At 36.4% G+C, this 27,753-nt stretch overlaps 3 protein-coding genes across 7 annotated transcripts; 1 reads left to right on the top strand and 2 right to left on the bottom strand.

The window, feature by feature from the left end:
• On the bottom strand, positions 1-4,082 carry LOC102225361 (hydroperoxide isomerase ALOXE3-like). Of its 2 annotated transcripts, none has more exons than XM_005802637.2 (15): positions 4,007-4,082; positions 3,626-3,786; positions 3,237-3,441; positions 3,030-3,111; positions 2,851-2,964; positions 2,654-2,754; positions 2,372-2,544; positions 1,973-2,116; positions 1,591-1,794; positions 1,412-1,498; positions 1,158-1,324; positions 972-1,093; positions 807-907; positions 271-441; positions 1-198 (listed from the first exon to the last, which is right to left on the bottom strand). In XM_005802637.2, the coding sequence occupies exons 2-15, from the start codon at positions 3,770-3,772 to the stop codon at positions 19-21; spliced, it is 1,998 nt and encodes a 665-aa protein (XP_005802694.1). In that variant the 5' UTR covers positions 3,773-3,786; positions 4,007-4,082; the 3' UTR covers positions 1-18. The 2 variants fall into 2 exon arrangements, with proteins under 2 accessions (XP_005802694.1, XP_023203293.1); XM_023347525.1 differs by having other exon boundaries at positions 4,012-4,082.
• A 1,417-nt stretch (positions 4,083-5,499) lies between these two features.
• Positions 5,500-11,788, bottom strand: LOC102225623 (hydroperoxide isomerase ALOXE3-like). 2 transcript variants are annotated; one of them, XM_014470083.2, is made up of 15 exons: positions 11,726-11,788; positions 11,443-11,610; positions 10,617-10,821; positions 9,908-9,989; positions 9,715-9,837; positions 9,520-9,623; positions 8,891-9,063; positions 8,639-8,782; positions 8,153-8,356; positions 7,980-8,066; positions 7,679-7,845; positions 6,706-6,827; positions 6,429-6,529; positions 6,081-6,251; positions 5,500-5,970 (listed from the first exon to the last, which is right to left on the bottom strand). In XM_014470083.2, exons 2-15 carry the CDS (start codon positions 11,587-11,589, stop codon positions 5,791-5,793), a joined length of 2,010 nt encoding a protein of 669 aa, XP_014325569.1. In that variant the 5' UTR covers positions 11,590-11,610; positions 11,726-11,788; the 3' UTR covers positions 5,500-5,790. The 2 variants fall into 2 exon arrangements, with proteins under 2 accessions (XP_014325569.1, XP_023203839.1); XM_023348071.1 differs by having other exon boundaries at positions 9,520-9,620.
• A 1,531-nt stretch (positions 11,789-13,319) lies between these two features.
• Positions 13,320-21,223, top strand: epm2a (EPM2A, laforin glucan phosphatase). Of its 3 annotated transcripts, none has more exons than XR_002754005.1 (5): positions 13,320-13,832; positions 14,544-14,718; positions 18,583-18,827; positions 19,587-19,954; positions 20,506-20,585. XR_002754005.1 is itself a non-coding variant. In XM_023347409.1 (5 exons), exons 1-5 carry the CDS (start codon positions 13,586-13,588, stop codon positions 20,724-20,726), a joined length of 1,134 nt encoding a protein of 377 aa, XP_023203177.1. In that variant the 5' UTR covers positions 13,320-13,585; the 3' UTR covers positions 20,727-21,223. The 3 variants fall into 3 exon arrangements, 2 of the variants coding, with proteins under 2 accessions (XP_023203177.1, XP_005802696.1); XM_023347409.1 differs by having other exon boundaries at positions 19,587-19,832; positions 20,506-21,223; XM_005802639.2 differs by having other exon boundaries at positions 19,587-20,596.
• The last annotated feature ends 6,530 nt before the right edge of the window (positions 21,224-27,753 follow it).

Below are 27,753 nucleotides of genomic sequence, written 5' to 3'. Positions count from 1 at the left end.
AAATATAACGAACAATCTCTAAATGGTCACACTGTTTTCTACTACATCAGGGTTCAGATATGTGTAGGGTATTTCCAGTTGAGAATTTCTTGCTGCAATTTCTTCCCTCAGGTAGTACAAGTCAACTTGCAAGGCCTTGATAATCTCCTTTGGGCGAGGCTCGTCAAAGTGCTCCTCTGGAAATTCACCCAGGAGAACCTGCATGTACCAGACATTTGAGATTTGAAAACTGAACTTTTAAAAAAAATAAGTCTGTCTTGATTTTCTTACCACATCAGTGTACTTTTCTGAAAGAATCCTAGCAGCTGACATAATCTTCACCGAGTCTTCAACATCTGGGAGAGTCTCCAGAACAGTCTGCATGCTGGACTGCCCCTTTGTGGCTGGAGGAGGTTTGCACAGCAGGAGGGAGCCATTGGGTACCCAGGAGTTGTAGTCATACTAGAATAAAATGTACAAGAAAATCTAGGGTGTTGGAATCTTATTCAAATATTGCCCCAGACATTTGCCAAATTTAATTAGAGCTTACAGTTAACGCTTCAAAAATGTTAACATAAAACCAAATTAAATACATTTTAATAAAGATTTACTACTGAAGACTGTCCATGCTTTTGCATAGGATGCAGACACGATACTGGGGGGGAGGGAAACCCTGCAATCATTGCTCCATTGTGTAAGGTGATCAGCCTGTGGCTCTCCTGAGGTATTCTACTGATTTGATTTACTTAATCACATTTAAGCAACATCAAGGCTATGAAAATGTTAAAATTTACAGTCAATTCAGAAAATGGCTAACATTTGCCCACCTGTCCATTGTTAACAGCAGCATGCTGTGCCGACACTCTGAAGATCACCATGGTGATGAACTTTGCCACTTCCTCAATGGTATTGAAGCATGATGGAAAACCTGTTGCAGAGTCACTGTCCATTATTCTGCAGCAGCAGCATTTGAACTGAAAACTGATCTTCACCTGAATGTTTATTCTCCAAGAAGCCATGTGTGAATATCTCATTGATCCATTCCTGCAGCTCAATGTCTTTAATCACATCACTATCAGAAGAATAGTAGTACTCCACCATAGCCTTGGCAAAACTGGCAAGAAAAATAAAAAATAAAGGACAATTGCATTCAACAATAAGCTGCCAAGTTTAATTACCCATTGAGGTAGTTCCACAGCTTCAACGCATCATCTCTGTAGTAAAAGTTTGGGATCAACTCCAGTCCTCTTTCAGTGATGTTTTCAGGCAGACAGAGGGAGCTGTAGGTCATTTGAGACAGATCTCGTCTCATAAGCTCCGTCAGCCCCTCCACTCCAAGTGAGCTCTGTTATAAAAAATAAAATTCCATTGTTCTTAAATAAAAGCCAAAAGAGTTTTATGAAAGGCTTCACTAAGATTTTTCCAGTCATACCTCACTCAACGCTCCTCCAGGTGAAAGTAGCAGTTTGCGGACCAAGATGTTTACGTGTAGAGTGTAACGAAAGTGTGGGATCAGCAGCTGTATAGACAAGACAAACCAAAGACAAAATTGAAGGTCAAGTAGCCTAAAGAAAATATTGCTTGCACAAGCTTTACAATGTCAGCCGATACCTTATAAAGGGGATGAATGGTTGGGAGACAGCGGAATGTAGCAACAGTGAAGACTTCTGCTAGGTAGTGAGTGTGCATGAGATGATAGAGCGTCTGGTGTTGAATCAGGTCTGAACTCCTAAAAAACAGCTTGGCCAGAAGCCAATCTGTTTCAAGGTCACTTGGCAGAAAGATGGGGTTCTGCTCAGAGGGTTGTTGGTACAGCTGCATAGAATTGGGATAAAGAAAAAGTTCAAAAACATAAACTCAATTTGCCCAATATCCCCAATTAATGTCACTTTTGTACTGTTAGATCCCATTTTGTGTCATTTTCATATTCACATGCCAAGTGACTAATTAGGTTTATCAATGGGACATGAACATGTTTCTTTCAGTAAATTACCTGTATAGCAATAGGCAGCAGTTTCCCTTCAGGGTTCTTGTAAAACAAGCACAAACCAGCAGCAACATACAGATGATTTCCATCTTTCTGTCTGGTTGGTATTCCATCCATTATCTTCTGGTCACATAGAAATATATTGCCTTCCTGTGTGGGGGAAACAAGTTGGATTCAGTACATTACAACCTCACCATTCTATTCTGAGAATATGAATAGAGAAAAAGTAGAACTGATATTTTAAATATTGTTCCTTAAAGACAAAACTGAAGTGCATCAGTATCATGTCCCCTTTAAAAGTCCAGATCTAAAGTTGTGGAAAAATACAAGTACATTTCTAGCTGAGCACCTAAAATATAAATAAAATCCTTCACCTCCATTAATCATCATTTCATACATGCTCACCTCCATTTCCTTTTCCAGAGTGGTTCCAGTTTCCAGAAAAGGCCTCACCATCTCATCAGTCACTGGAAAGTTTGGGGGAAGTTTGGAGCAGCACTTTATCACATTGGGGTTTGTTCCATTTAAAAATTGGAATCCAAAAAAGTCATCTTCCTTCCAGTGCTCTGAAACATACTCTGGAATAATAAAAGTTGGAAACCAAACAGCAAAATTCAGATTTTCTGAAACACTCCTGGGAAAAAAAAGGCACCCAAATATTTAAACTAGTAAGAAGGCTTCAACCACCTGACATGTTTGTCTTTTTGTACTGGAAGATATTTTTTATGTCTTCAATTCGTTTCCATTTACCAGGTTCAGCCAGTCCCTCCATTTCCAGTCCAAGAGTTCTGAAGAATAAAGTACAAAGCAGAAGTCAGTGAACACATACCAACTTTAAGGTATTGGGAGCACGAATAAGGGGTAACCTGGAATAATTGACTCACATTATTTTGTGTGTGTGTTCCAATTCGGACATGGAGAAACGAACTTCTGCAAGAAGCTCAAATACATCTTTGAAGTGACTGACGTGCAGCAACCCATCATCAATGAATGCCCATCTAAAAATAAAAATTAAGTTTATTTGCTCAGATGCAATTCCAGAGAAACCTGACTGGAAACTTACTGGTAAGAGCTCTTTTTATACTCCAGTTCTTTTTTTCTGTGGTTAAGCAGCAGAGGATGTTGCTCTTCCATAAATGTTACTCCTTAGGCACACACAAAAAAAAAAAAAAAAAACTTACACTAGTGAAGATTAATATACCCAATAATCAGCCTTGTAACACCTACAGGGTGTCAGCATTAGTAATATTGTACTTTAAAAAAGTCAGACCTTTTCCTCCTCTGAGCTCCACAAATTCCCCCCTGGAAATCCATCTATAACAAGGGAAAACAATTTCTTCATCCTCTGGAGTCGTCACTTCTATTTTGGAGCAGTACCACTCATCTTCTGGGAAGAGTAGGAAGGGATCCTTCTCAACCTTGACAAGCAGAAGTTTCCCCAGAGATGAACTAGTTTTGACTTTGTAAGCACGAGTCTGAAAGTTACCACACAAAATATGAACGTCAACATGCCGTCCTACATAGCCACATCAGAGTGATGAATGTTTAACAAGTGTATCCATGTTTGTTATGACAAAATTCTTGAGACTAAATACATTCAGTTTTACATTGTATGCCAACCTTATTGCTTTTTTAATGTTTAAATATACAGCAGCTTGCCTTTCCAGCTATAAAGTCAATCCCCAAATTGTTCAACTCGGTGCGCGGACTCTGCCCTTCTGTCCCCAACAAGATGACGTAGATGTGATCCATTGTGCCTGCATGCTTCATGGCACCTGTCGTCACCTTGAGCTTGTATTCAGCCATAGTCTGAATACACACTGCAGCAGGAGAAAAATCAAGACATTTCAATTGGGGAAAACAAAAACAAGTTACTTTCTCCTCCGTGAGAGAAAGAAATGGCCAAGCAGTCATTATTGCACACAAAAGTTACAGCTGCAGATGTGATAGTTAACGGTCTTTAAGCTACAGCACACAAAAAGTTCATTTCAAATTCTCAACATAAGACTGATGTCAACAGTTAAATTGGCTTTCATTTACCTTACCAGTGACAGTATAACCAACTAACAAAGTTAGCAGACAGCTAGAACTAACTTCAAGGAATGAAAGAAGCCAGATCGCTGAACAGAAGCAGGTGGAGGTGATGCAGCTTAAAAAGTAGAAAATGGCAATCATGAAAGCTGAAACAGGTGTGCTGTTAATTAGTGGCAGTCAGTAGGTTACGGTAATTTAGAGCTTAAGGCAGAGTGAAGTGTGAAAGCACTTTGCTCAGAAAATGTAGATATGACATGAGACCTGCAAAAATGTACCGGTAAATGAAATAACCAAAATGTCTTTTAACGTTTTTTTATACAGAAATTAAAATTACCATTAAACTGGAATTCACAAATACTTTACTTCCACAGGAGAATAATGTGCTCTAAGATTATCTGATTTTGTTTGTAGGCCATATGAACAAAATAGATGGGTAAAAAAAAGCCTCTCCATTGCAACCATGGTGATAGAGAAACCATTCTTTGCTAAATTGCCAGTTTAATATGTAACTTTTTATCTTGAAATGATGGATGCAGTTTAGCATGCATGTTTATTACTAGCTTGAATGTTTTACTCCAATATTGCTAGACAATTCTATAAATAAAAGATTAAAGTCTGCATTTAGTCACCAGTTAGCCAAATATGAAGTGATAAAAATTCTGCATCACATAGACCCAAATAATTTGAATATGCTGACTAGAAAAAAATGCACCGAAACAGTTTTTTTGATCACTTTTTTTCAGATTGATTTATTATAATCAACTGTTTAGAAATAGGCTATTTATAAATCATGATCCCCCAAAGAAAACACAAATTTCAGAATATCTTCTCCCTTAGCCACATTTTCTAGAATTCACCTTGATACATAAATGTAACAATTTATCCAGGAAGCTTGAAAGTAGAAGAAACAATTTGCAGAGAAATTAAAGCTACAACATTACAAATTTACAATATTTACAGTAAATTTGTTGTGCAGAAGCCTGGTTTCACTCAGTGCATGGGCACTTGAAGCAAACTTGATAGTCCTTGCAGGAGTCCGAAAGGAATTACTTTCTGTCATTCTGTAATTATAAACCTGGGTTAAAAAAATTTAATTGTGGGGGTCTCCCAATGGTTCCTTCTTGGGCCACTTTTAATTAACTCCAATATGTAATTCTGTATCATAAAAACATAAATGGCAAAGGGAATATTGCTCACAAATTTATTTTCATGAAATAAATTACATTATTTCATGTGTAATTTTTCACAATAGGCTGCAGTGAACTAGATCTTTGAGAAAGCAGGTCCCTTAAATACCAGCTTCTTATTTGTGAACTTTATTTGGACTTAAATAATCTGCTACGAACACCCATAATAAAACTAACATAGGTAATGGGTTTTTTTCTGTTGTGACAAGAGATTGTAGAAGAGTGAAGTTGTCACCGATTTGAAAAAAAAATCTAGAAGAGGGTTTAGATTTTCAACATTTTATTAAATTTTCTGTTGATTGAGTACAAAGTTGTAGAGATCTCATAATCAGGAGTAAAAACAAAATCTTCACAGTTTTTTCAACCCAGTTATTCTGCCTTTGGCAGATAAAGCCAAAGCCGAGATTTGCTCCCAGGATTACAGAACTTCAAAGCAACATAGAGAATGTTTGCAGTTAAGAAATTAAAAACGAATGTAATTCAAAAATGCAATCACTAGAAAATTAAATAAGACACAATATATGCAATTATCTGAAAGAGTTGTAAAATTTTCAGGAGAAGCCAGCTGAAAAAAAGAAAAGAAGTATCTGCTGGCCTTGTTTCCTAAGTGGTCACACTGTTGTCTATAACAGCAGGGTTCAGATATGGGTAGGGTATTTTAAGCTGAGAATTTCTTGCTGTAATTTCTTCACTCAAGTAAGACAACTCAGCTTGAAATTCTTTAATCATCTGCTTCAGGGCAGGTTCATCAAAATGTTCCTCAGGGTATGTACCCAAGGGAACCTGCAGTCAGAAAAAAGCCATTAAGTAAGGCAACTAGCTCATACACCAGTTCATTTGGAGAATAGTTTTAGAATTATAATGATTCTAGTCTGAACAGACATAAAACTCACCACATCAGTGTACTTATCTGAGAGAGTCCAAACAGCTGACACAATCTTTACTGTGTCTCCAACATTTGGGAGAACCCCCAGAAGCGTCTGCATGCTGGACTGCCCCTTGGTGGTGGGAGGAGGTTCACATAGCAAGAGGGAGCCATTGGGAATCCAAGAGTTGTAGTCAAACTAGAAGAAAAAGTTTTACTTTTTCATTAGCTCTTCATTAGTTAAAAACATAAATAAAACGATAGAAGTTGCAAATGGTTGATCTTTGATTTAGTAAGGATATTTTATTATTATTTTACAATCAGAAGATCATTTTATTTCCTAAACATTTCAGTCGTGTAGATCTTGTTTGCCCACCTGTCCATCATTAAGAGCAGCATGTTGTGCTGACACTCTGAAGATCACCATGGTGATGAACTTGGTCACTTCAGCCACGGTGTTAAAGAACGATGGACAACCTATTACATAATTTGTACATAGTTTTAACTCCAACTAAATTAACAATGAAAACAACATGTTACAGACAGTATTTGGCAAAAGGAAGATTTTTATTGTACCTCATTATTTTGAAAAATGATGGAACTATAAAGAAATATTGATCAAGACCAATATTATAGGTTAGTCTGGCACTCACCTGACAGTTTGTTTTTCAGGAAGCCATGTGTGAATATCTCATTGATCCATTCTTGCAGCTCAGAGTCTTTGCACACATTGCCGTCAGAGTTATAGTAATATTCCACCACAGACTTCACAAAACTAGTAAAAAGTAGAAAAAAGTACAAATTCATCTTTTCTTTAGTGTGCATCTGACTGTCAAATTTAGCAGTATATTTTTGGCAATAAAACGCCCTGCAAAAGTATTCACATGCATAATTTTATCACATAACAACCACAAACTGCATTGTATTTTATTGGAATTTTATTTCAACCCAATTGTGAAAACAAAGTGCAAATAAATTCATAAAATATGGGAAGTATTTATATTCAGGCCCTTCCACCCTTATTTTGACAACCCAAAATAAAGTACCAAGTATCGTTATAAGTCAGCTGCTATATTTAGCAAATAAAATGTCCACTTTTCAAGAATAAAATTTGAGCATAGATGCAGCGCTTTTGTGAAGAGGTTTATCAGGAAAAGTTAGCGAATAAACAGCATGAAATTGTCCCAGTTAGTTTGCCATAAAATATGCAGGGGACACTACAGAAAAAAAATGTGTACAGCATGGTCCTCACATTAACATGTGGTCGTGGCAGCATTATCCTGTGGGACAGTTTTTACTAAGCAGGTACAGAAAAGCTTTTCAGAGTTAATCAGTTGACAGAGAAACTGTTGGTCGTACAACCTAGAAGTGAACCTGACGAAGAAGGGACATCTAGAGGAAGGCGCTCTGACTGGACGAGAACAAATCAGAGTACAGGAAACTAATAATTTATAATAAAGTTTGGCACTGCAACCTAATAAAATATGTACAATTTCAGGGTGTATGAACATGCTTGAAATGTTCTGTGTAATATCTCATTCTTATATTTCTCTAAACCAATCACTTTTACATTGTAGACAAAATACGTTTTTGCTAAAAATGTACAATAGCTTAACAAATCATTACCTGCTGATATAATTCCAGACCTTCAAAGCATCATCTCTGTAGTAGAAGTTGGGAATGGTCTCCAGTCCTCGAGCAGCGATATTCTCTGGCAGACAGAGGGAGCTGTAGGTCATCTGAGACAGCGCTCTTCTCATGAGCTCTGTCAGCCCCTCCTCTCCAAGAGAGCTCTATTAACCATAAAGTCTGGCATAGTTAAATTATTCAAAATCACTTTAATCTTGTAAGTCTTCAACAACAAAACATGTCTTCTCATTGCCAAAATAGGAGTGTGGTGTTAGAAATGCATGTTAAATTGCAGTACCTCACTTAAAGCTCCACCAGGTCCAAGAAGAGTTTTACGGCCTACTATATTTATGTGTAGAGTGTGGCGGAAGTGTGGGATCAGTAGCTGTATAAATAAAGCCAAAATATATTTTAAAAAACTAAGTCAAACTAAAAACATTGCTCTGTCAGCTGTATTATGTCGGTTGATACCTTATAGAGGGGATGAATAGTTGGGAAGCAGCGGAGAGTAGCAACAGCAAAGACTTCTGCCAGATAGTGAACGCTCATGAGATGATGGACGGCCTGGTATTCAATCTGGTCTGAACTCCTAAAAAACAGCTTGGCCAGAAGCCAATCTGTTTCCAGGTCACTTGGCAGAAAGATGGGGTTCTGCTCAGAGGGTTGTTGGTACAGCTGAAATGAAAGATTTTATGAAGGCTTTAAAAAGTAGATTATTGCCTGAAGTTGATGTCATTCAGGAACCTGTTGATTGACTAAACACATCTGAATTGATTGGTTGTGCTAAGATGAGTGCCGTGATGCTGGTCTCCCGTCACTATAACTTTTGTTCCTTCATGCGACAAAGTTTAGTTACCAAAAAATAAGATAATGGTCATAATGAGAAATTTAAAACAGCTAAAACTGCATTCTGTTCACAATCTCATTACAGAGCTGGCTTTCCCATCAGGTCATTACCTGTATTGCAATTGGAATCAGTTTTCTCTCAGGGTTCATGTAGAACAAACACAAACCAGCTGTCGCGTACATAGGATTTCCATCCCTCATTCTGGCTGGAATTCCATCCATTATCTTCTGGTCACACAGGAATATACTGCCTTTCTATGAAGGACAAAGAACTATGCTAGAATAAGGCAAACCTTTGGAGAAATTGATTAAATGCTGTGGATAATTAAAGATAAATGTCAGTCCATGAATAGTCTTTTGAACCTCCATTTCCTTTTCCAGAGTGGTTCCAGTTTCCAGAAAAGGTTTCACCATCTCATCAGTCACTGGAAAGTTTGGGGGAAGTTTGGAGCAGCGCTTTATCACATTGGGGTTTGTTCCATTCAAAAACTGGAATCCAAAAAAGTCATCTTCCTTCCAGTGCTGTGAAACATACTCTGGAAAAAAAATACGAGTACAAATAAATGACATTATTTTATCTTATAGCAAAATAATAAAAAAAAGAAAAAGTCTTGGTAGCCCCTTGTTACATCATCTTTGAGTGATTTTCTAAATGTCCAAATTAGTACATGTACAAAAGAATGATTAGTCTTTTGATCTCTGTTAGCTGTGTTCTGCACATATGTATGTATGTAGATTTTCTGTTCTTGGGCATACATATTGCATTAGTCATAGTGAATCTGATTAATCTTTATAAAAAAAGGTGGACTGGACATACAAAATAAAGTTTGTATGTCTCACTAGGATTTTCTTAGTAATTGCAAATTTACATTGTTTGCAAGCAAGCACTTCGGTGTAACGGTCAATTAATCTCCTTGTTTAAAGATATCAGACAGGAGAAATGTACAAACCATCAAAAACCATGTCATTTTTACTGAAATGGTGTGATCTACCTGATAGTGTTGTCTTTTTGGACCAGAAGATATTTTTCATGTCATCGATGTCTTTCCATTTTTTGTGGGATCCAGCCAGCCCTTTAAATTTCAGGTCAGAGCTACTAAAACAAATGTGTGTAAAACAGTGCAGACATATCGGTTTAAAAACAGAAGAAGACTGTGACAATGATGATGTTGTAATATTTGACTCACATCATTCTTATTGTATATTGAACCTGTTCTGATTTGGACAAAGAGAAGTGAATTTCTGCAGGGAGTTCAGATATGTCTTTAAAGTGACTGGAATGTGGCAACTTCTCATCAGTAATCTCCCACCTGAGACAGAAAAACAAGTTTTAAAGATTGTTCAGACTAACTCCTGTGACACAGTGTAATGGAAACTTACTTGTATAAACTCTTTTTAAGTTCTAGTTCTTTTTTTCGAAGATCAGTCAACAGGGAATGTTCCTCCTCAAAAACTGTCATGGCTTCCAGATTTAAAAACAATTACATTCAAATTAATCATTACCCATGTATGAATAGATTAGCATCAGTTATTTACTATTTATTTGGTGGCACTACATAAGTATGTACTGTACTTTCCCAGTACATAGATTATTTTTGGAACCTGTAGCTTTTGGAAGTTTAATGGAATTAACTTTTTACTTTCTTTGAACATGCCAGCTGTTAGAGTACATACTTGCTACTTACCCATAACTTCCTAGCACCTAGAAAAACGTTTATAAAACTTGCTGATTAATATCCCTGAACTAACCTGATACTTTCCCAGAATGAACCAGGTGCTCCTCTGGAGCTTTTCAGACTTTGTTTAAACTTTTCCAAAACTCATTTTGTGGAACTTTCATAAAACTTTATCATTACTTTCCTGGAATTTATCTACCTCTTTTGCTGAACTTAGACAACACATCTCATCTATTTTTTTAAATATAGAACATGCCTCAAAGAAACCTGCAAAAGTTTACAGAAAAATAACCAACACTTTACATTATGGTTCCTAAAAATGCTTTAAAGTTCTGGAAAGTATCCTTTTCAGGTAAAGTACAAGTTCTATCATGTAGTGGTATCATTTAAAATAGGTTACATTTGAATCAGACCTTTTCCTCCTCTGAGCTCCACAAGTTCACCTCTGGAAATCCATCTATAGCAGGGGAAAACAATCGTGTCCCCTTCCGGAGCCGTCACTACGATTTTGGAGCAGTACCACTCGTTTTCTGGGAAGATGAAAAGAGGATCTTTTTCCACCTTTATGAACAGAAGTTTCCCCAGAGATGAGGCAGGTTTGACTGTGTATGTCCTTGTCTGAGAAAAAAAAAAATTCAATGTATTGACCCAATGCAGGTAAACTAAAGTATTACATTTATTGTGAGGAAAATAGTATTCGAGCCTCTGCTGTGAAGACATTTTTTTTTTATGTGTGAGGTAATTTGCTTTTGTTTTCGTGTACATGTGGATTACTTTTGTTCCCAACAGCTGGTGTAAATGTCTTGTTTGTAGAAACATTATTATAACTATATTTCCTGAGAAAATCATTATTGTGATCAATACTTATTTTACTAACTATACTTATCTTTGTCACTAACATTTAAAGGATGTTTTAAATATTATGTGCTGGATTTCTTCTGGGTGTGTATGTGACATTCTATTCTATTATACATAAACTAAAACATAAAAGACTGTAAGTGAGGAAGATGAGAAAATCAGGGGATTAAATGCTTATTTTCTTCACTCTGTTCTGTAATAGTTCACACCCCAAAAAAGTATCAGTTTCCAATTATATTAACCTATTAAAGAAAGGTGTATAAAATGACAAATGAACAAAGAAAGGAAAACACAAGAGTCACAAGACCAGTCGATCATTGTTTGAAAACCTGATTAACCTGTTTAAAAATCATAAACCATGCTTAACAGAATGCAACTTGCCTTCCCAGCTTTAAAGTCGGTCCCAGAATTGTCCAACTTTGTGCGCTCACTTTGCCCTTCTGACCCAAACAAGATGACATAGATGTTGTCTGTTGTCCCTGCATGCTTCATGTTCCCAGTTGTCACTTCCAGTTTGTATTCAGCCATTGTTTGTTTTTTTTGAGGCAGCTGTCCAGAAGAAAAAAGAAAACTGTGAACTCAAACGTCTAAATGAAAGTATATTAAGTTTCTAAATCTGACTGATAATTCTCAAAAAACCTATGAAGTCTCAATAAACACATACCTGTCTCGCTTAAATCAGCCTCAAGACTAATTCAAAATGCGACTCTTCACCTTTACCTTAAATACATCATGGAGGAATGTGAAAGAGGCGTGTTCTACTAGCAAAGTAACATGTTTAGTAAAGTTTACCTGGTGGTAGCCAGACTGCTTCGTACCCATTCATAGCTATAGGCTGTGTAGTTGGTCTCAAAGGGAAAATGAATCTTGCAGGTTTCTTGCCAAATTTTTGTCGAAAACCAGATTTATCACTTAAAAATGTTCAAAAGTCAATTCTGTGGTGATGAATGAAGGGCTGCTTGATTTATCATCACCACAGCAGAAATAAAGTTAGTGTTTCGACCCAAACTGGCTCTTTGTCGAGACCAAAGTTTGAGCAACACTGAACACGCCCCTACAAACAATTCAACCAAAAGACAAGTATTGGGCAGGTTGGATTTTTTATTCCAGTTGAGATTAGAGACTTAAAGCCCATCATCACGAAAAGGAAAAAAAACATATTTTTAACACAGAAATGTTATGTTTTGACCATATAATTGCCTGCACAATGTTTGTAAAGATTTGAGATGCCAACAGAAGTAATAGTCTGCATGCTGAGATCCAGTCACATGCTTTGATATATTGTGGGGGTGCACACAGCTGTACGGGCTGCATTAATGGTGAAATGAAGTGACAGCTATTCTGAGGTGTAGAGTAATAGGTACCTTCCATGCATTGTTCTTTTAATGCTTAAACTTACACAAAAATGTAAAGAAAAACACTTTAGAGCCAAGGAAATAGTGTTCCTCAAAAGCTTCTTCTAACTATGAGTGCTTTATTTATTTAAAGTTGGCATTTATTAAAAATGTACTGTAGGCTTGCTTTCTGGAGAGCAAAGCTGGAGCAGAGTCATGCTGATTAGGATCTACAGAGTCTGATGAACGGCAAAGCAGAAAAAGACAAGAAAGACATTTCAAACTCTCAAGATAAATATACTGTATGAGGTTTAAAAAAAAACTTGACGTACAGATTGAGGAATACATAGTATGCAAGAGACTCATTTCTTTATAACCTAAATAATAGAGAGATCAAAATTGTTAAATCTGAAATAAGTTATTTTCCATTCTTTAACACAGTCTCGCTGCAATACACATTAGTAGCTAACTTAAAATACATCTAATTATATAACTCAAAAAACACAGTCTTGCCTATTATTTTTTTGTTTTATTTTGTTTAACCAAATATTTTAGATTAGTGTTTCCTAACCCTGGCCCTACTGCCCTGCATGTTTTTGATGGTTCCCTGCTTTTACACACCTGAGTGATTGCAGTTCAGTAAAAGGCTATTAATCAGGTATCAATTGAAGGAGGTTTTATAAGTAATAGATCCACAAGATCTGTCTTGAATTGCTGCTTATAATTCCTTCAATTTAATACTTAGATTAATAATATTTCAGTCCTGTTCTAAGTAATTGTGATTTCAGCTAAAATTAAACAAAGAAAAAAGCTTTAGAAGAGTGAAAAGTCTGGTCCTCGGGCCTTAAAGAACCTTTGGACGCCTCTGCGATGCTTGTTGAAGCCGTCGATATGCAGAAGCTTTCCTCGTTTATTTCTGTTTTCTCTCCGAGCTCGACTTACAAAAGTGATGTGGCCCACGATTGGTTCCTCGGGATTCTGAGAGAGTGAACCGTCTGCATCTATACCATATCTTTGATGCCAAACGTACCATCACAGGGCCTGACTATTTTAGGATCGCGGTCCACAGTCAGCCTGCGTCCCTCACGGATTTACAGAACAGCTATATCACTCCTGTTAGTACCACACTAAGCGCTTTCAAACTGAAGACATGGTTTAGAGACGTTTAGCTGCAGCTGTTGTTCATAAATATGTTGTTCAGATTCGGTGTCATTCTGACTCCGGAGTCCTCGGACGTGGAGGTTTTAGTTCTGGGTTCGCGTGAGGAAATGGGTCACTGGGACCCGAACAGGGCGGTTCGGATGAAGGCTTCGCAGAAGCTGCCGTCACCAGATGAACCGTGTCTGTGGACCGGAGAAGTGGAGCTGGCCGAGCCGTTCAAAGACTCTCTGTGGTTCAAGTTTATCAGAAAGGCCCGGGACACCATTATCTGGGAAGGTACGCAACGATTTACATAGATGCAGCAACACAACACACCGAAAGGACCGAAACCAATGTCATATTATCTTAGCATAGAGAGAAAATAAGTACTGTACGACGCCATGTCTGCACAAGTGGTGCATGTGATGTAATACATACTTACAGCCACATGATGGCAGCAAAGTGTCTTGGATAATTTCAAAATGTATTATTTAACACACACGAATTAACTATTATCTTTTTTTCCTATTAAAGCTAAAATAACGTTTCCAAGCAGAGATGAAAATATTAATATTCTTAGATAAAGGAATTCATTTATGTATTTCATTTATTCCGTGAACCTGTGTGTTTATTTGTTGAGGAGTTGACAACTCCTCAACAAATAAACACACAGGTTTTGAACAACTCCGAGTTGTTCAAAACGTCTTTCAATTTTTGGCTTCATGACTATCAGTTGTCAGAAAAATATGAAGTGTTTGTGGTTGGTTTCAAGACTTTCAGTTGTTTTAGTCAAATAAATTTGTGTAAGCTTTGACTTTTTTACAAATAAAAACCTGCAGAAATGCATCAAAACTCATACTGCGTCCAATTATTGGACATTTGTGTTTCTTTTCAATGGAATAGGTCGACAGAGTGACTGGTGTTTGATTGGATGCACTATCAGAAAATTTAAATATAAATGTCCTTTAATAAAAAAAAAAAAAAAACTGTGGTCTTGTTTGTCCATAGGTAGCGGACCAAGTCATGACAGGCATTGTTTATATGATGAGAAAAATGTGGTGAATGGAGTGTACTGCCACCCGATTGGTCACTGGATAGAGGAAACAGGACACACTGATGAGATGAGGCACACCACCAATTTCTACTTTAAGGTTGCAGGTCAGAAGGCCATACATTTCTCCAGGTAACTGTATAATTTGAAAGACAGCACCTATGAAAAGTACTCACCCCCAGTGGTTGTTTTACCCTTTTTATTACTTCATAAATCATGAAGAACAACATTTTTAACAAAAAGGTACAAAAAAATGTAAATGAAAACGGACTTTTGCAAAATAATGACAAAATATTTTACATAAAATAAGTGATTACAAATTGGTATTTAGTAGTTGTACCTTTGGCTGCAATCACAGAATGGAATCTGTGTAGCTATAGTTAGGCTTTCACATCTGGACAATGCAATTTTACTAAATTCTTCTTTGGAAAACTGCTCAAACTCTTGTCAGATGGCCTCGTGATCGACTGTCCACAGCCCTTTTCATTTCACATCAGACCGAAGAATTTTCTTCCACTTGACCATTGAGTCATGCCTTTTTTTTTCAAACACTAGTCAAGCCTTGATATGAGTTTTCTTCAACAGTAGTTTTTTCATTGCCACTCTCCCATAAAGCGTTGACTGGTGAAGAACCCAGGCAACCATTTACTTCAGTGCCTCTCCCATCTCTGACTCTGAAGCTTGTAACTCCTTCGGCATAGTCGTGAGTGACCTGGTGGCTTCTCTCACTAGTCTCCTTCTTGTATGGTCACTTGTGAAGATTTCGGCAAATATTTTGATCTAGGTAGATTGTGTCATATTCCTTCAATTTCCTGTCTGAATTTAACTGAACTCCAGTTCTTAGATGTTTTGTGTCTATTCCCCGACTTGTGCTTTTCAACAATATTTTCTCTGATTGGCTTGGATTGTTTTGTCTTCATGATGTAACAATAGTCAGGAATACTGATTAACCAGTGAATATACCCTCTGAACACAGGTGGCTACATGCTAGAACCACTTGAGACACACTCACTGCACTCATTGTGAGACTACTAGCACAATGGACCTGTGTTAAATTATGTCAGTCACTCTAAGAGGGGGGGTGAATATTTATGCAATCACTTATTTTTGTAAATTGTCTTTATTTAATGTCATTATTTAGTAGAAATTAGTTTTCACTTTGACATTGCAAGGTTTTTTTTGTAAGTTTATTTAGTCAAAAAAGCCAAAATTGGTTGCTCATGATTGATTTGTAAGTGCAATAAAAAGAGTAAAACATCGAAGGAGCTGAGTACATTTTATAGACACCGAATGCTTAACATAATTCTTTGTATTTGACAACTTTAGTAAATGAATTTTAACAATTAGCTGTAGCATTCATATCTGACGTTTTGAAGAAAAAAAATTAAAAGCAGATTTATTGTAAGGAAATATTACATCTTGGCATGTAAGTTAATTAACAATTCTTTGTAATATCTTTTTGTTGGATGATTTTTTTTCTGTCATGTTTAGTTATTTGCATGTTCTTTTCATCATTCAACTTCCAAAATGCCAAGTTTTTGCCAACTTCTGTTTTGTGCAGAAATCCAGCTTTTCTGCACAAAACTAAATCCGATTCTCTGGGGCTGGAGGTGCTTTATTTTCTTTTAGAGTATAAAAAATGAAGCATAGACAAACAGAAGGAAATGAGAGGAGGCAGAATATCCTGACTTGGAGCTGTCCTGATATGTAGGTACTATTGTTGTGTGTGCCTTTAACATTTGGCCTCTAGAAATCTAAACAGTGACTGTTTCTTGAACAGCCTGGAGGATTGCATCAGGCCGATCTTTCCGCTTAAACACACTTTTTGACATTTGCTGTCTTTCTTTAAAAAAAGGTTTTGAATAAATATATATTCGGCCTCTAAGTTGAATTTCTTCTGTCAAAAAGTTCTTCCTTGGTACCTTACGACACCACAACTGTCTATATTCTTGATGGGAGAGGCAGAAAAAGAAATCTCTGTTCTATTTCCAGTCTTTCCTGCACACTGTAGACTCTCAACATGAATAGTTGCACTGAAGTTGAGCTCTGCTCAAGGTTTACTTGTAGGGAGAGCTTTACCATGGATGGATACTAAACAAAACCTGGCTTGTCTGAATGCAACAATATTCAACATTCATAATATTAACCATTTTTGTTTTCTTTTTTTATTTTACTTTTGTCTTATAATAACATGCCTATAAAAAGTATTCATACACTACAAACTTTTTCAAATTTTGACATGCTACTGCCACTGACCTATGTGTTAACATGCAGTAATTTGATAAACATAAACATGTGCATAACTGTAAAGCTAAAGGACAGTTATCTGTAGTTTTGGATTTTTTTGCTAATCAAATTCTGACGTTCTCTGTATTTGCAAATAGCATCCTTTCTCAAATACCGCAAAGTAAAATCTAATCCAACCAATGCCTTTATCCGGCATACTAATATTATTTCTTCAGCACAGGATTCTTCTCTTTACCTTAGATTTGTAAAAGAAAATGTTCAAAAACAAACTGAGTTGGTTTAATCATTATTTAGCTCTTATGTACAAGGAAATAGTTCAAAGCAGTGGTTTCTTGTTTAGATTTTTGTTATTGTGGACCTGTAAGATGCATTTGTACTTATTTGCTATCTATTATGTTTCTTCAAAATCCACATATTAAAACATAATTATTACAGGACTGGCGTTAAGTCTAGGTGCAACTCTGCTTGCATTCAAAACTGTTGCTTTATTCAACAGACAAAAATATGTATTAGTGAAAACAGTCTCCCTAATAATTTCACATGAAATATATTATTTACTGTAGATTAGCAAATAGTGACTATCTGTACTGTGCTCCTTCACCACCATGGTTTTTTTTCCTGTTTTTTCCACTGCTGTTCTGTCCTTTGATTCCCCTGCCATCCCTTGATCTATGAGAAGACATGAACTTTGGTTGACTGCTGCAGGATCAGTGGGAGCGACAGACAGTAAATGTCATGTTCTGAGCAACAAGTGAAGCTGGGGTTAGCTTTGATTAAAAAAAAAATAGAAAGAACTGCTTTGTATGATCATAAAAATCTTTATCTTAGACTATTGTGAACCAAATCACTCATACATGTCAAGTCTTTGTAGAGCACAGAGTCAGTGCCATGCTATTGCAGGCACAAGAAGATCCCTAAAGCTGTGAGTGCTTTACTTGCATAAGAATGAGCTGGGCTTGCTTGTGCCATCGGGTTTTAATTTGTGCCTAAAAGACCTTACAAGTCTTATGTCAAGGGCCGGTGTTCAGGAGGAAGAACGGTGAATTTGTAACTCGCCTATTAATTGCTTTCTAATTTAGTCTCTCCAACTGTGCATCCATACAGCCACAAGAATCATGCACACACTCTCTCTGTGGTAAGTCAGCAATATATTCAAAGAGCTTTTCTTATTTCATAACTAACTTGTTGTTCTCATAAGTAGAAAAAGAAGAGGCCTATTGATTATGTGGAATTTAGTTTCTTTTTACTTCTGGGAATAAAGCTAAATAAAAAAAATGGTTGTTTTGTGAGATTATTTTTTGAAAGAATAACCCCCCAAAACACCAGTTCACCTGATGAGAACATCCTGAGACCAAAGTGCTACAATGAGACATCACATATTAACAGTGTCTGTCCTGTCTTTCACGTGTCACCTCCTCTGCTTGTTGACTTTGTGCATACTAATGGTCACTCAAGAGAGTCTGCCCCAGACTATGCGGACCAGGGGGGAAAAAAATAGGGATGCGAGTCAAGAAATCATCAGAGCTGTGACGGAGAACAAGAGAATGTTGAGAGACAGAAAATAAAGGCAAAGCCTGCAGCTCATTAGCAGTTTGAGTTTTCTAATTTGTTTTCACAATAGCTGTAAAAGTACAAGTCATAATTGCTAACAGAAGACTTGGCTTAGCTTAACAATATATTTCTGTTATTTTCTCACATTAAAATTGAATTGACAAGAATTATAAATCTGTCCTTGTCTGTTGATCCTAGAGTTCTGCCACGTGTCTGGTTGGGAAGCTGCCCTCGACAGGTGGAGCACGTGACCATAAAGATGAAGCACGAACTGGGCATCACTGCTGTGATGAACTTTCAGACGGAGTGGGACGTAGTGAACAACTCCAGTGGATGCAGACGTAACCACGAGGAAGCCATGAGCCCTGATGCCTTGATGCATTTGTACAAAGACTGTGGCATTGTGTATGTGTGGCTACCAACACCTGACATGAGCACAGAGGGTAAGAAGTGGGTTATGTTTGTATTTTAGAAGGGAAAAGTGACCAGCCACAAAGAAGAGCCTGCTACAAAATGCAAAGAAGATTGAAATAATCTTTTTCAGCCACTCTTTACATACAGTTTTGTACAACCAGGGCAAAACAAAGCGTCTTACAAAACATAAAACAGGAGGCAATAGAAAACAAACAAAAAAAATCTAAATCAGTTTGGTAGCTTTTTTTGGAAAAAAGGTCAACTGGAATAAAAGTGAAAGAGTTCCCCCAAACTGTATGACATCCTCAACTCCTATTGAAGCTGCCCTGATAGTTTGGAGAAAAGAGGATTCAAATATTAGAGCACAGTATAGATTTGTATTTGTTTTTTAAGTGACTCAAAGATAAGATAAATAAAAAACATCTGAAGTCTCAGTTTAGGTAGTTATGATCAGACTCTGAGCCTTATATCTACATATTTTGATAACGTGCACCTATTTATTACAATACATAACTATTATAAATATATGTGGCTGTTCCTCTAATGAAACTGCATAAAGTTGTCTTTACCTTACTTATTTGTTTATAATATATACTTTTTTCTCAGGAGAGGATCGAAAGGAAAAGCATGTGAAAAAAGATGGCAACTACTGATGAATTATTGTGTTTCAAAAACATTCTTCAATGTTGAATATGTATATTTTATTCAACAAGAATTAGCAACATTAATCATATAAAAGTGGATCTGAGAGAATGACTAATTCATGATATCTGTGTTTTTCTTTGTAGGCCGGATCAGGATGCTTCCCCAGGCTGTATTCCTGCTCCATGGACTCCTGGAAAATGGCCACACCATCTACGTTCACTGCAATGCCGGAGTCGGCAGGTCCACGGCGGCTGTATGCGGCCTTCTCATCTACATCCTCGGCTGGAGCCTCAGGAGGGTGCAGTACTTTGTCACCTCAAGGAGGCCAGCAGTCTACATAGACGAAGAAGCTTTAGTCCAGGCTCAGCAGGACTTCATCCAGAAGTTTGGTCAGCTGCGATCATCCATCTCTTACCCAGAAACATGACAGCATGTTAGCGTCCTTATCAGAATGGACAATAGACCAGGCATCATTCCTATAAAATGATCTAGAAGGTGAAAATAAGACAAGGTAAATGTAGAAACTGCTCTACCAAAATCTAATGAATGCAAATGACCCACTTCAGTTGAGTGACTTTCAGGATGTGGTTGATTTCTGAGTCTTTAGAGAGAGTCCTGCAGGCTGCCAGAAGGGATGTTATAAGCAATTAATCTTACTGTGTTAGCTTTTACCTTTTGAAGGCTTGCCCCACACACAACTACAAAGTATGGATCCTGTTTGTAATTTTCAGCATATGCATCAGGGGGTGGCTTGGAAAGAACTTTACGTTAGGCCCTTTTGCTTGCAATCAATAAACAGTCGACATTTGGAAAAGGCGTTAAACTGAAATGAATAAAAGCAACATGTAGAAAGTCAAATTACAAAATATAGTAAAGAGTTGGCCTTAATCCATGTAGGAAGCCAAAAAAACACACATTCTATTCTCTCTTCCTTGCCAACATTTCCTCTAACATATTTTGTTCGTCTGTAGATAATTGTGTGCATTAATTGCTGTGTATTATTCTAGCTAATCTGCCTTTCAATTTCATAAGAAAGAAAAAGTTGCTTTCTTTGTTTTGCAGAAGAAGATTGTAGAGCCGTATGGCGGTGCTACTCCTTGCTACTCCTTGCCAGAGACACATCTATCCTCAAATCCAATAAATCAAGAAGGACTTTACCCTCTTCCCAGAGGTATTTGCCTTCCAGACATCAAGGAGTACAGTTATCTCTCACAGTCCTTATTTGCAGCATTTCCTCCTTCATGTTTCTGTCAGAAGCCATCCTCAGAAAAACAACAACATAATTTTCAGGTCATGTTGATATAGTATAATCCATTAATACAGCAAGTTTTCCTTTTTGAACACCACAATCTCTCACTTGACTTTTTGAAGTCAAGCTTTTTTTATCCTTCTCTGATTAAAAAAATGTGTTACTTTGAATGCTAAGAAACTTTTTCCTGAAGCAAAAATCTTTACTGTTAACTTTTCAATGACTTACTGAGCTAGATGTCATTTGGGATGTGTGGGTGGACAGAGCTGTGTTCCTATGTTACCCAGGTGAATCAGTCAAGTTTTATTCTAATGTGTGACATAAAGAGAAACTCATATGAAATAAACAAAAATAATGATGAAGAATTGTGGATTTTTACCAGTCTGGTTCACCCTCTAGTACAATTTCCACATTAGTTAAGGTGCCATGTTCATCTGTTTGAACAACATATGTTGTGCATGTAAGAGCACAAGGATGTCCAGTCATTTTAAAGAAAGTAATTAAACATTTCTTATATATCATCCATGTTTCTTAACAGCATTCCTAATAAGTAAAAATGCTATTCCTAATGGCTCGTTAGTGACACCAACAAGACCTTTGCAAACAATTTATTTGAAAAACAAACTCAATGTTAGGTAATTCATCTATTTATCCATCATCCATACCTTCGTATCATTGCTCAAGGCTAATTGAGTTTATAAAAAGGGGTGAAAGATATATGATGACTCAGCTTTGTGCAAAAATCTCTTCTATATAAAGCAAGAAAACCCTTAAATGACAGTATCCAAGCCACTTTAAGGGAAAACTTTATAATGTCATGGATAGCTAGATCCCACTGTGAATCTTCTTCTACCCAGAATGAATTAAGTATGTTGTTTTATTTGGCGTGTACTTTTTGACACTTGGAAGTATTGTTGCCTCACAACAATGGGTCCTTGGTTCGAATCCAGCCTGGACCTCAGCATGTTATTCCAGCTTCCTCCTACCACATATTTAGTTAACCATAAGTCGCCTACTGATCTGCATATCTGTGTATGAATGTGTGCACATTTGGGAGCGCAAATGGACGTGCCTACAGTGTAAAGCAGTCTGAGCGGTCAGTATGACAGCAAAAAGTATACCATTTATATTTTATCTCAACCACACTATTTTCCACAGTTTACAGATACAGGGTAGATGTTTTTCATTTACTTGTTTTATTATTCTTGTGAGTTTAAAGATAATCCAAAAGAAAGATTTTTTTTTTTTTTACTTTGCTTCCAGGCATAGCTCCAGACATCTTGGCAGGTGCTGACACTATTCGGATAATTGTGTCTGATCTTCTAGAACCAATAGTGACAAGACTTATAGGCATGAATGTCTCAAAAGATGCTAACATCTTTTGAGACATTTTCCCAAAACCTCATTTTCCCTTGAGGTTTGTTTGTCAGACAAAATTTTTGGAAGGAATAAAATACAAAGAATTATTGGAGGGTCAAACAAAGTCTGGTTGGCCTTGTAATGTGAGGAAGCTAACCTCTCACATTTGATTGACGTAAAAGGATTTGAAAGCTATGACTCAAATTACTGAGTCACAGTGGGGGCAAGTGGAGGGATTATCTAAACATCTGTACTTCTGATCTGCCAGCCAACTAAACTTTATGTTATTTGCAGTCTGGGTGATTTACAAAAATGGCAATAGATTGCACCCCACTGATAATCAATAAAATACTGCCTTTGTCCCTGGAGGACTAGGCTAATGAATGCAGCCTTCAACATTTCTCATACAATCAATGAACATATGCTGAATATTGTTTTATTGTAATGCATACACTGTGCACCAAATTAATTTCCTGAACAGCGGGTGAAATTCTCCATTTGTTTGGTAAGAGGGGAAGAGGCTTAATTTCATTTGGGTGTGGTTCAATTGAAGTCAATATTTCTAGTGTTGCTACATTAACTTTTATAATTCAGTAAAGGTTATTTTTCTCTATTTAACAACAATATTAATTTAGTCAGCATAATCACTGCTCTCACAGTTCTGAACCCTTTATCAGAGAACAAAAATGGCAAGGCATAAACACTCAATATGTTTTTTCAAGGTTTTTCACTTCATTAACTAAAGTCAGGTATGCAACACCAGATTTCTACTAATGACACCTGGTGTCAGATTTATTCTCTTCAGATGAATGGGTGTATTTAAAATTCATGACTGGGTGGCTAGACTGCTGCCTAGTTAGAATTTAAAAAGCTTTGGCTGATAAATGTAGCCTTGAGTATGAGTTTCAACAAGACTAATCTTTGTCGCACACAGATTGTTTATGTTCTCATTACATCCAGGTGTAAGTTATGGTACCAGATTGTTGTTCTCTGTTTGAGGGCTGCAAAGAAATTCTTTAATTTCAACACACAACTCCACACAGTACAAATGATTACATATGGTTGTTGTTATTGCATTCATTATTGCCATCATTTGTAAGAACTGCACCAAATCTCGGCACATCACTGTTCAAAGAAGATGAGAAATGGATGAAGTAAGTCATTTGCTTTGACAGGCTCACACAATGTCTAATCCCTGTGTGACTGTACTGACTGGCTGCCTGTAAAATCCATTCTTGCTGTCAGTGCCCCTGTTGTCTCTATCCTCTGCATATCCATTGCCATTGATCAGTGTCAGCAGGACAGACTGATGGGGATACAAAGCTGGTGTGTCATGCTGAATGAGAAAAATACTGGTGCATGATGGTCTAAGGAGTGTGAGTTTTTTTTAAATTATTTTTATAGAAACAATAAATTGCAAAGCAGTATGGATTTTAAAGTTGATAAATGAAGTAGTCATCAAAGAGTGATACTTTTTTATTTATTTCAAATTTCTTGTTAATTTTAAATAAAGCTTTTGATAATTACAACATTTCACAAAAGAGCCCAATCTGGACTCTGAATTTTCACTTTTTACATATGTGTTTTTACAGAAAATAAGATGTTGAAGAATTTGGTTTGCAGGTGTAGCATGTTGCAGTAGCTTACAGTACATAGCTTATTGATAGCTATGCTAAGATCTGCAGACATTAAATAATTGACATTCTGTCAAAAAAGTGGGGGTATATTCAAAAATGTATTTACATGTGCTCCATATCCTAATATGCTAATTTGCTATGTTGCCAAAACATGTTTGCTAGCAACAACTTGGTGCTTTGACATGTCAGTCAAGATGTGCTACATTTGCTAGCATAGGTTGTTTTTTTTATCATGTAACAGTTGCTTGGACTAACTTAGTTTTCCTCTCCCTTTGTTCACTTTAAGAAAACATATACAGTTTTACTAAGTGTTGCTTTGAGTTGAAATACAAAGCACATAGTAGCAAAAGCAAGTGAAGCCACAAAACGTGCAAAGGTAGCAAGCAAATCTATGATTACCTGAAACATTGCAGTTAATATGTAACTGCATATTTTACATGTTAAAACATGTAAATAAAGTGTACTGGAATGATAACAATTCCAGTACACTTTATTCCTAAATCATCATGTAGATCAAATTAAATGATCAATAAAAAAGTTTCATCATTTAATAGTATAAATTATTGTTCACAATAATAAAATAACTTTTTTTAGCTAAGCATAACTCATACTAATTTCACATATTGAGAGTTCATGTTTTGACTTTATTTTATGAATGCATGACTTCTGCAGTGTTATGCTGTCTTTTAATCAAACTAAAAGGGTTTCTGCTAGAATATTAAATAGGAAGGCTGTAAATTACCTTTGGACTCAGTGATTTATGAACCATGCATTTCTTGTAAGAGGAGGAAACATGGAACTTCCCTATCCATATCCGCTTCACTGAGATTATGTCAAAATAAGACATTAATAATTTGAACTGTTGGTTCTATTTTGTCCTCCATTAATCAGTCTCTGTATTACTTGTCTCTGGTTTTCTCAAATGGAAAGGCATTTTGACAGTTTGATAAATCAATTGTTTTGTTGTTTTCATTCTTCAGATTAGGTCTAACAGGCTTTTTCAGTTCATTTTTATGACATGTTGCAGGACAAATGAGGGCTGTTTTGGGTTTTCTGATATAATAAACTGAAACAAGCCCTTAAAAGTATACGTTGCTCTGTGAAAGAGGCTTTTACCCACGTAATTAAGGTGGCCAGCCCTCCAAGAAAGAAAATAGATGTTGTGTGTTCATGCATGAATAGTGGGAACACCTACTGGTTTATTTCCCCGCAACCTAATTTGGGAATGCCAGATGCCAAAACTGACAGCTCAGTTAACACAGTAATAGTAAAATCAATGAGTGTTAAATGGTCCAAATGACATAAATCGACATTATTATAACATAGTAATATGCAAAAAAAAAAAGAAGTTGTACCTTGGATATAATAAACACAGAAACAGCATCTGAAAAGTAGATCAAAACTAACAAGAAATGAACACTGGTTTTCAAACACTTCTGTTTGTATTTTTGTTTTATTGTTATATAGTTATTATCACATTTTAAGAGTAGAAACAAGGTTCTAAATGCAATAAATTACCAAACTTCCAGGACATAAAAAAAATTGTATGCACTAAAATGTAAAATTTTGTTTCTTCAGCACAACATGAACAAACAAACAAAAATCTTAATGAAGAAAACTAAAAGATGTAGGGATTCCTGCATAATGCTGATCAGCAGTTTTTAGTTAAAGTGATGTTTTGGGTAGTTCATGTGCAGTGGAAGCTATAAAATATTAATGAGGGGAATTTAAATAAAGAAAAGAGAACGCTTATTATTAAAAACTAAGCAACATGTATTGTGCAAATGCAATGTGGTTGAAATGGAACAAAACGCGTTTTCTAATTCATTAAAAATGAGCATACAAAATGCAAGCATAAGCTGTCGATCAGCAGGTTAGTTGCGTTATGAGAGTTCTGAGTTTTGTCCTATTTTATATGGACTTCATGCCAACACACACAACTACAGAGTCCTTGTAGATTCAAAGACATCCAGGCTGCAATAAACAATAACAAATCATATCTATTAATTTTAACCCCTCTTTGAAGGACATAGTTGGATAATTCACTCCCAAAAGCTGATGGTGTGAATCCTATCATTTACATGGTGTTAGTGATAATGGCTCACCCCACACAAAGGGAAGTAAATTTACCCATCAGCTAATGGATTGTTATTGGATGTAATGTCATTTTCTCCCTTTCAACCTTACCCCACATGAACTGATGGATAATCGGAACACTGTAATTTCTCTGTCTGCGTTTGGCAACAGCAGCCCTTTATTGGAAACAAAAATGCTTCTCTGAGCTTTTTCTTCCCAAATCAAAGTATGCAGTTATGCTTGTTAAGCAGAGTCAGGAAATGGAAAAAGGAAAAGATTTGCTGCTGTCAATACTATTAAAAGTTCATTCGCTGTGTCGATTGCGCCATTGGATGATGAATGTAAACTTCATTAGTAGATCAGTCCTGAGTTTAGGAATGCAGAGACATATGGCTGCCACGGTGCAAGACCATAACTCTCATACATCACCAATGACAACAGGTAATAATCAGAGTATCAGATAAAACTGGTTTTCTCATCCTATGAGTTATCCAAAGTGATAATAGAGCTTATCAAGTTAGATGTAAAATATTCGTTTGTTTTGCTTCTTGATTTTCTTCATGAAAGATGCATGAATTTCATCTATGTAACATGTTTTGCCAAAGTAATGGATGGATAATTCTGTTTCTGGACAGAATTAAAGGTCTAAAAAAGACCTCTGGGAGGACTGAATACATGCACACTACCCCTTTTAGATTGAATTTGTAAAGCAGCTTAATTTTTTTCTACTTCACAATTACACACTTCTTTGTGTCAATATTGCATCTGAACAAATACATTATAGTTTGTGTTTATAATGTGACAAAATGTGGAAAAGTCTCTTAAAGTCAATTTAAGGGACTTTAAATTGACTTGTTAATAATAATCTGCATTTTTTTAATGCTCAAGAAGGGTTTGCCTACAGACGCTTTACTTTACATTGTTGACGATTTCCTTGAATTACTATACCTTCCCTGTATTACTGTTTTTCTTCAGAACATCTGGGCCACACAGCAGACAGATGGAAAGTAGATGAGCCCTGTCTTCAGTTTGAGGATTGAGCCAGGTGTTCTAGGCTTGATTCAGGAATGTAGTGGTACCACAAAATCCCAAAAGGAATTAGTAAAGGTGCTTAAGGAGCTTTAGCGGCTGCTTCCTGAGCTTCACTGTAATGCCAACCCCTAAGGGAATATTCAAAAAAAAGAATTTTGGTCCAGTTTATATCTAGCTAATCTAATAGGAAACTTGAAGAATTTATCCCAACATTCAAATTATGTGCACATGATAAATTCTATATTATGATTCTGCAAATATAAGAATAAGAAGAAAAACATATGGCTTTCCAACATTTCTTTGTATCTGCAAAAGAGAGCACTTCATTTAATATCAATTTCTGAATCTGAGTATAAAAATGATCGCTGTCTCATTTCTTATGGTCTCACTTTCTGTCTCTCTCTGTCTTACTCTTTCACACACATGCCCACAAACACACAGACACAGGCATATGCAATTTCACCTAAATCCCATCCTAAATTATACTGTAACTCCAGGGGAGCTGCGAAACTGCCAAGTTGTTCGGAGGGCAGGAGGGGATTGTGGGTAATTTCATGTCACATCTTCTGCAAAGTGATGTCTCCTTGGACAGATAATGGCCTAAGGAATACAGCGTCAGAAAAAAAGACACATCAAAACTTCTGCTTAAAAACACACCAACAGATGTGGTTGTATTCAGACAATTCAGAGAGGGAATTGTCATTTTGAAATGGAGTTTGAAAAGATATTTGAGAACTGCTCATTTCACAAAGCAACCGTAGCTCAAAGCTTTTGCTAATAGATGCATTTGTCCTTGCATTAGTCTAATATTTTGTCATGTTTTTCTGAACTCATTTTTTACCTTGAGAGGGGAACTAGTTTTATTCTGTTAGTGTTTTCTTTCATTTAATTTGATCAGACGTGGAGAAAATTATGCAGAAGGTTAAACCTGTCTATCTGAGGTTATTGGTAGTACTA

Source organism: Xiphophorus maculatus, chromosome 15 (genome assembly GCF_002775205.1).
Source record: "Xiphophorus maculatus strain JP 163 A chromosome 15, X_maculatus-5.0-male, whole genome shotgun sequence".
Taxonomy (NCBI): domain Eukaryota; kingdom Metazoa; phylum Chordata; class Actinopteri; order Cyprinodontiformes; family Poeciliidae; genus Xiphophorus; species Xiphophorus maculatus.
Note: the sequence above shows the minus strand (reverse complement) of the source record. Positions and strands in the feature narration are given on the sequence as shown.

Excerpts from the sequence above, each read along its gene's own strand:
- LOC102225361 (XM_005802637.2), bottom strand. The coding sequence starts at position 3,772 with ATGGCTGAATACAAGCTCAAGGTGACGACAGGTGCCATGAAGCATGCA. Across the intron at positions 2,117-2,371 it reads CTCTGGAAAAGGAAATGGAG|GAAGGCAATATATTTCTATG; the intron begins GTGAGCATGTAT and ends TCCCCCACACAG. Across the intron at positions 1,499-1,590 it reads CCATTCATCCCCTTTATAAG|CTGCTGATCCCACACTTTCG; the intron begins GTATCGGCTGAC and ends TTGTCTATACAG.
- LOC102225623 (XM_014470083.2), bottom strand. The coding sequence starts at position 11,589 with ATGGCTGAATACAAACTGGAAGTGACAACTGGGAACATGAAGCATGCA. Across the intron at positions 9,838-9,907 it reads CTTAAAAAGAGTTTATACAA|GTGGGAGATTACTGATGAGA; the intron begins GTAAGTTTCCAT and ends TTTCTGTCTCAG. Across the intron at positions 9,064-9,519 it reads CAAAAAGACAACACTATCAG|AGTATGTTTCACAGCACTGG; the intron begins GTAGATCACACC and ends TTTTTTTTCCAG.
- epm2a (XM_023347409.1), top strand. The coding sequence starts at position 13,586 with ATGTTGTTCAGATTCGGTGTCATTCTGACTCCGGAGTCCTCGGACGTG. Across the intron at positions 13,833-14,543 it reads GGACACCATTATCTGGGAAG|GTAGCGGACCAAGTCATGAC; the intron begins GTACGCAACGAT and ends GTTTGTCCATAG. Across the intron at positions 18,828-19,586 it reads ACCTGACATGAGCACAGAGG|GCCGGATCAGGATGCTTCCC; the intron begins GTAAGAAGTGGG and ends TTTTCTTTGTAG.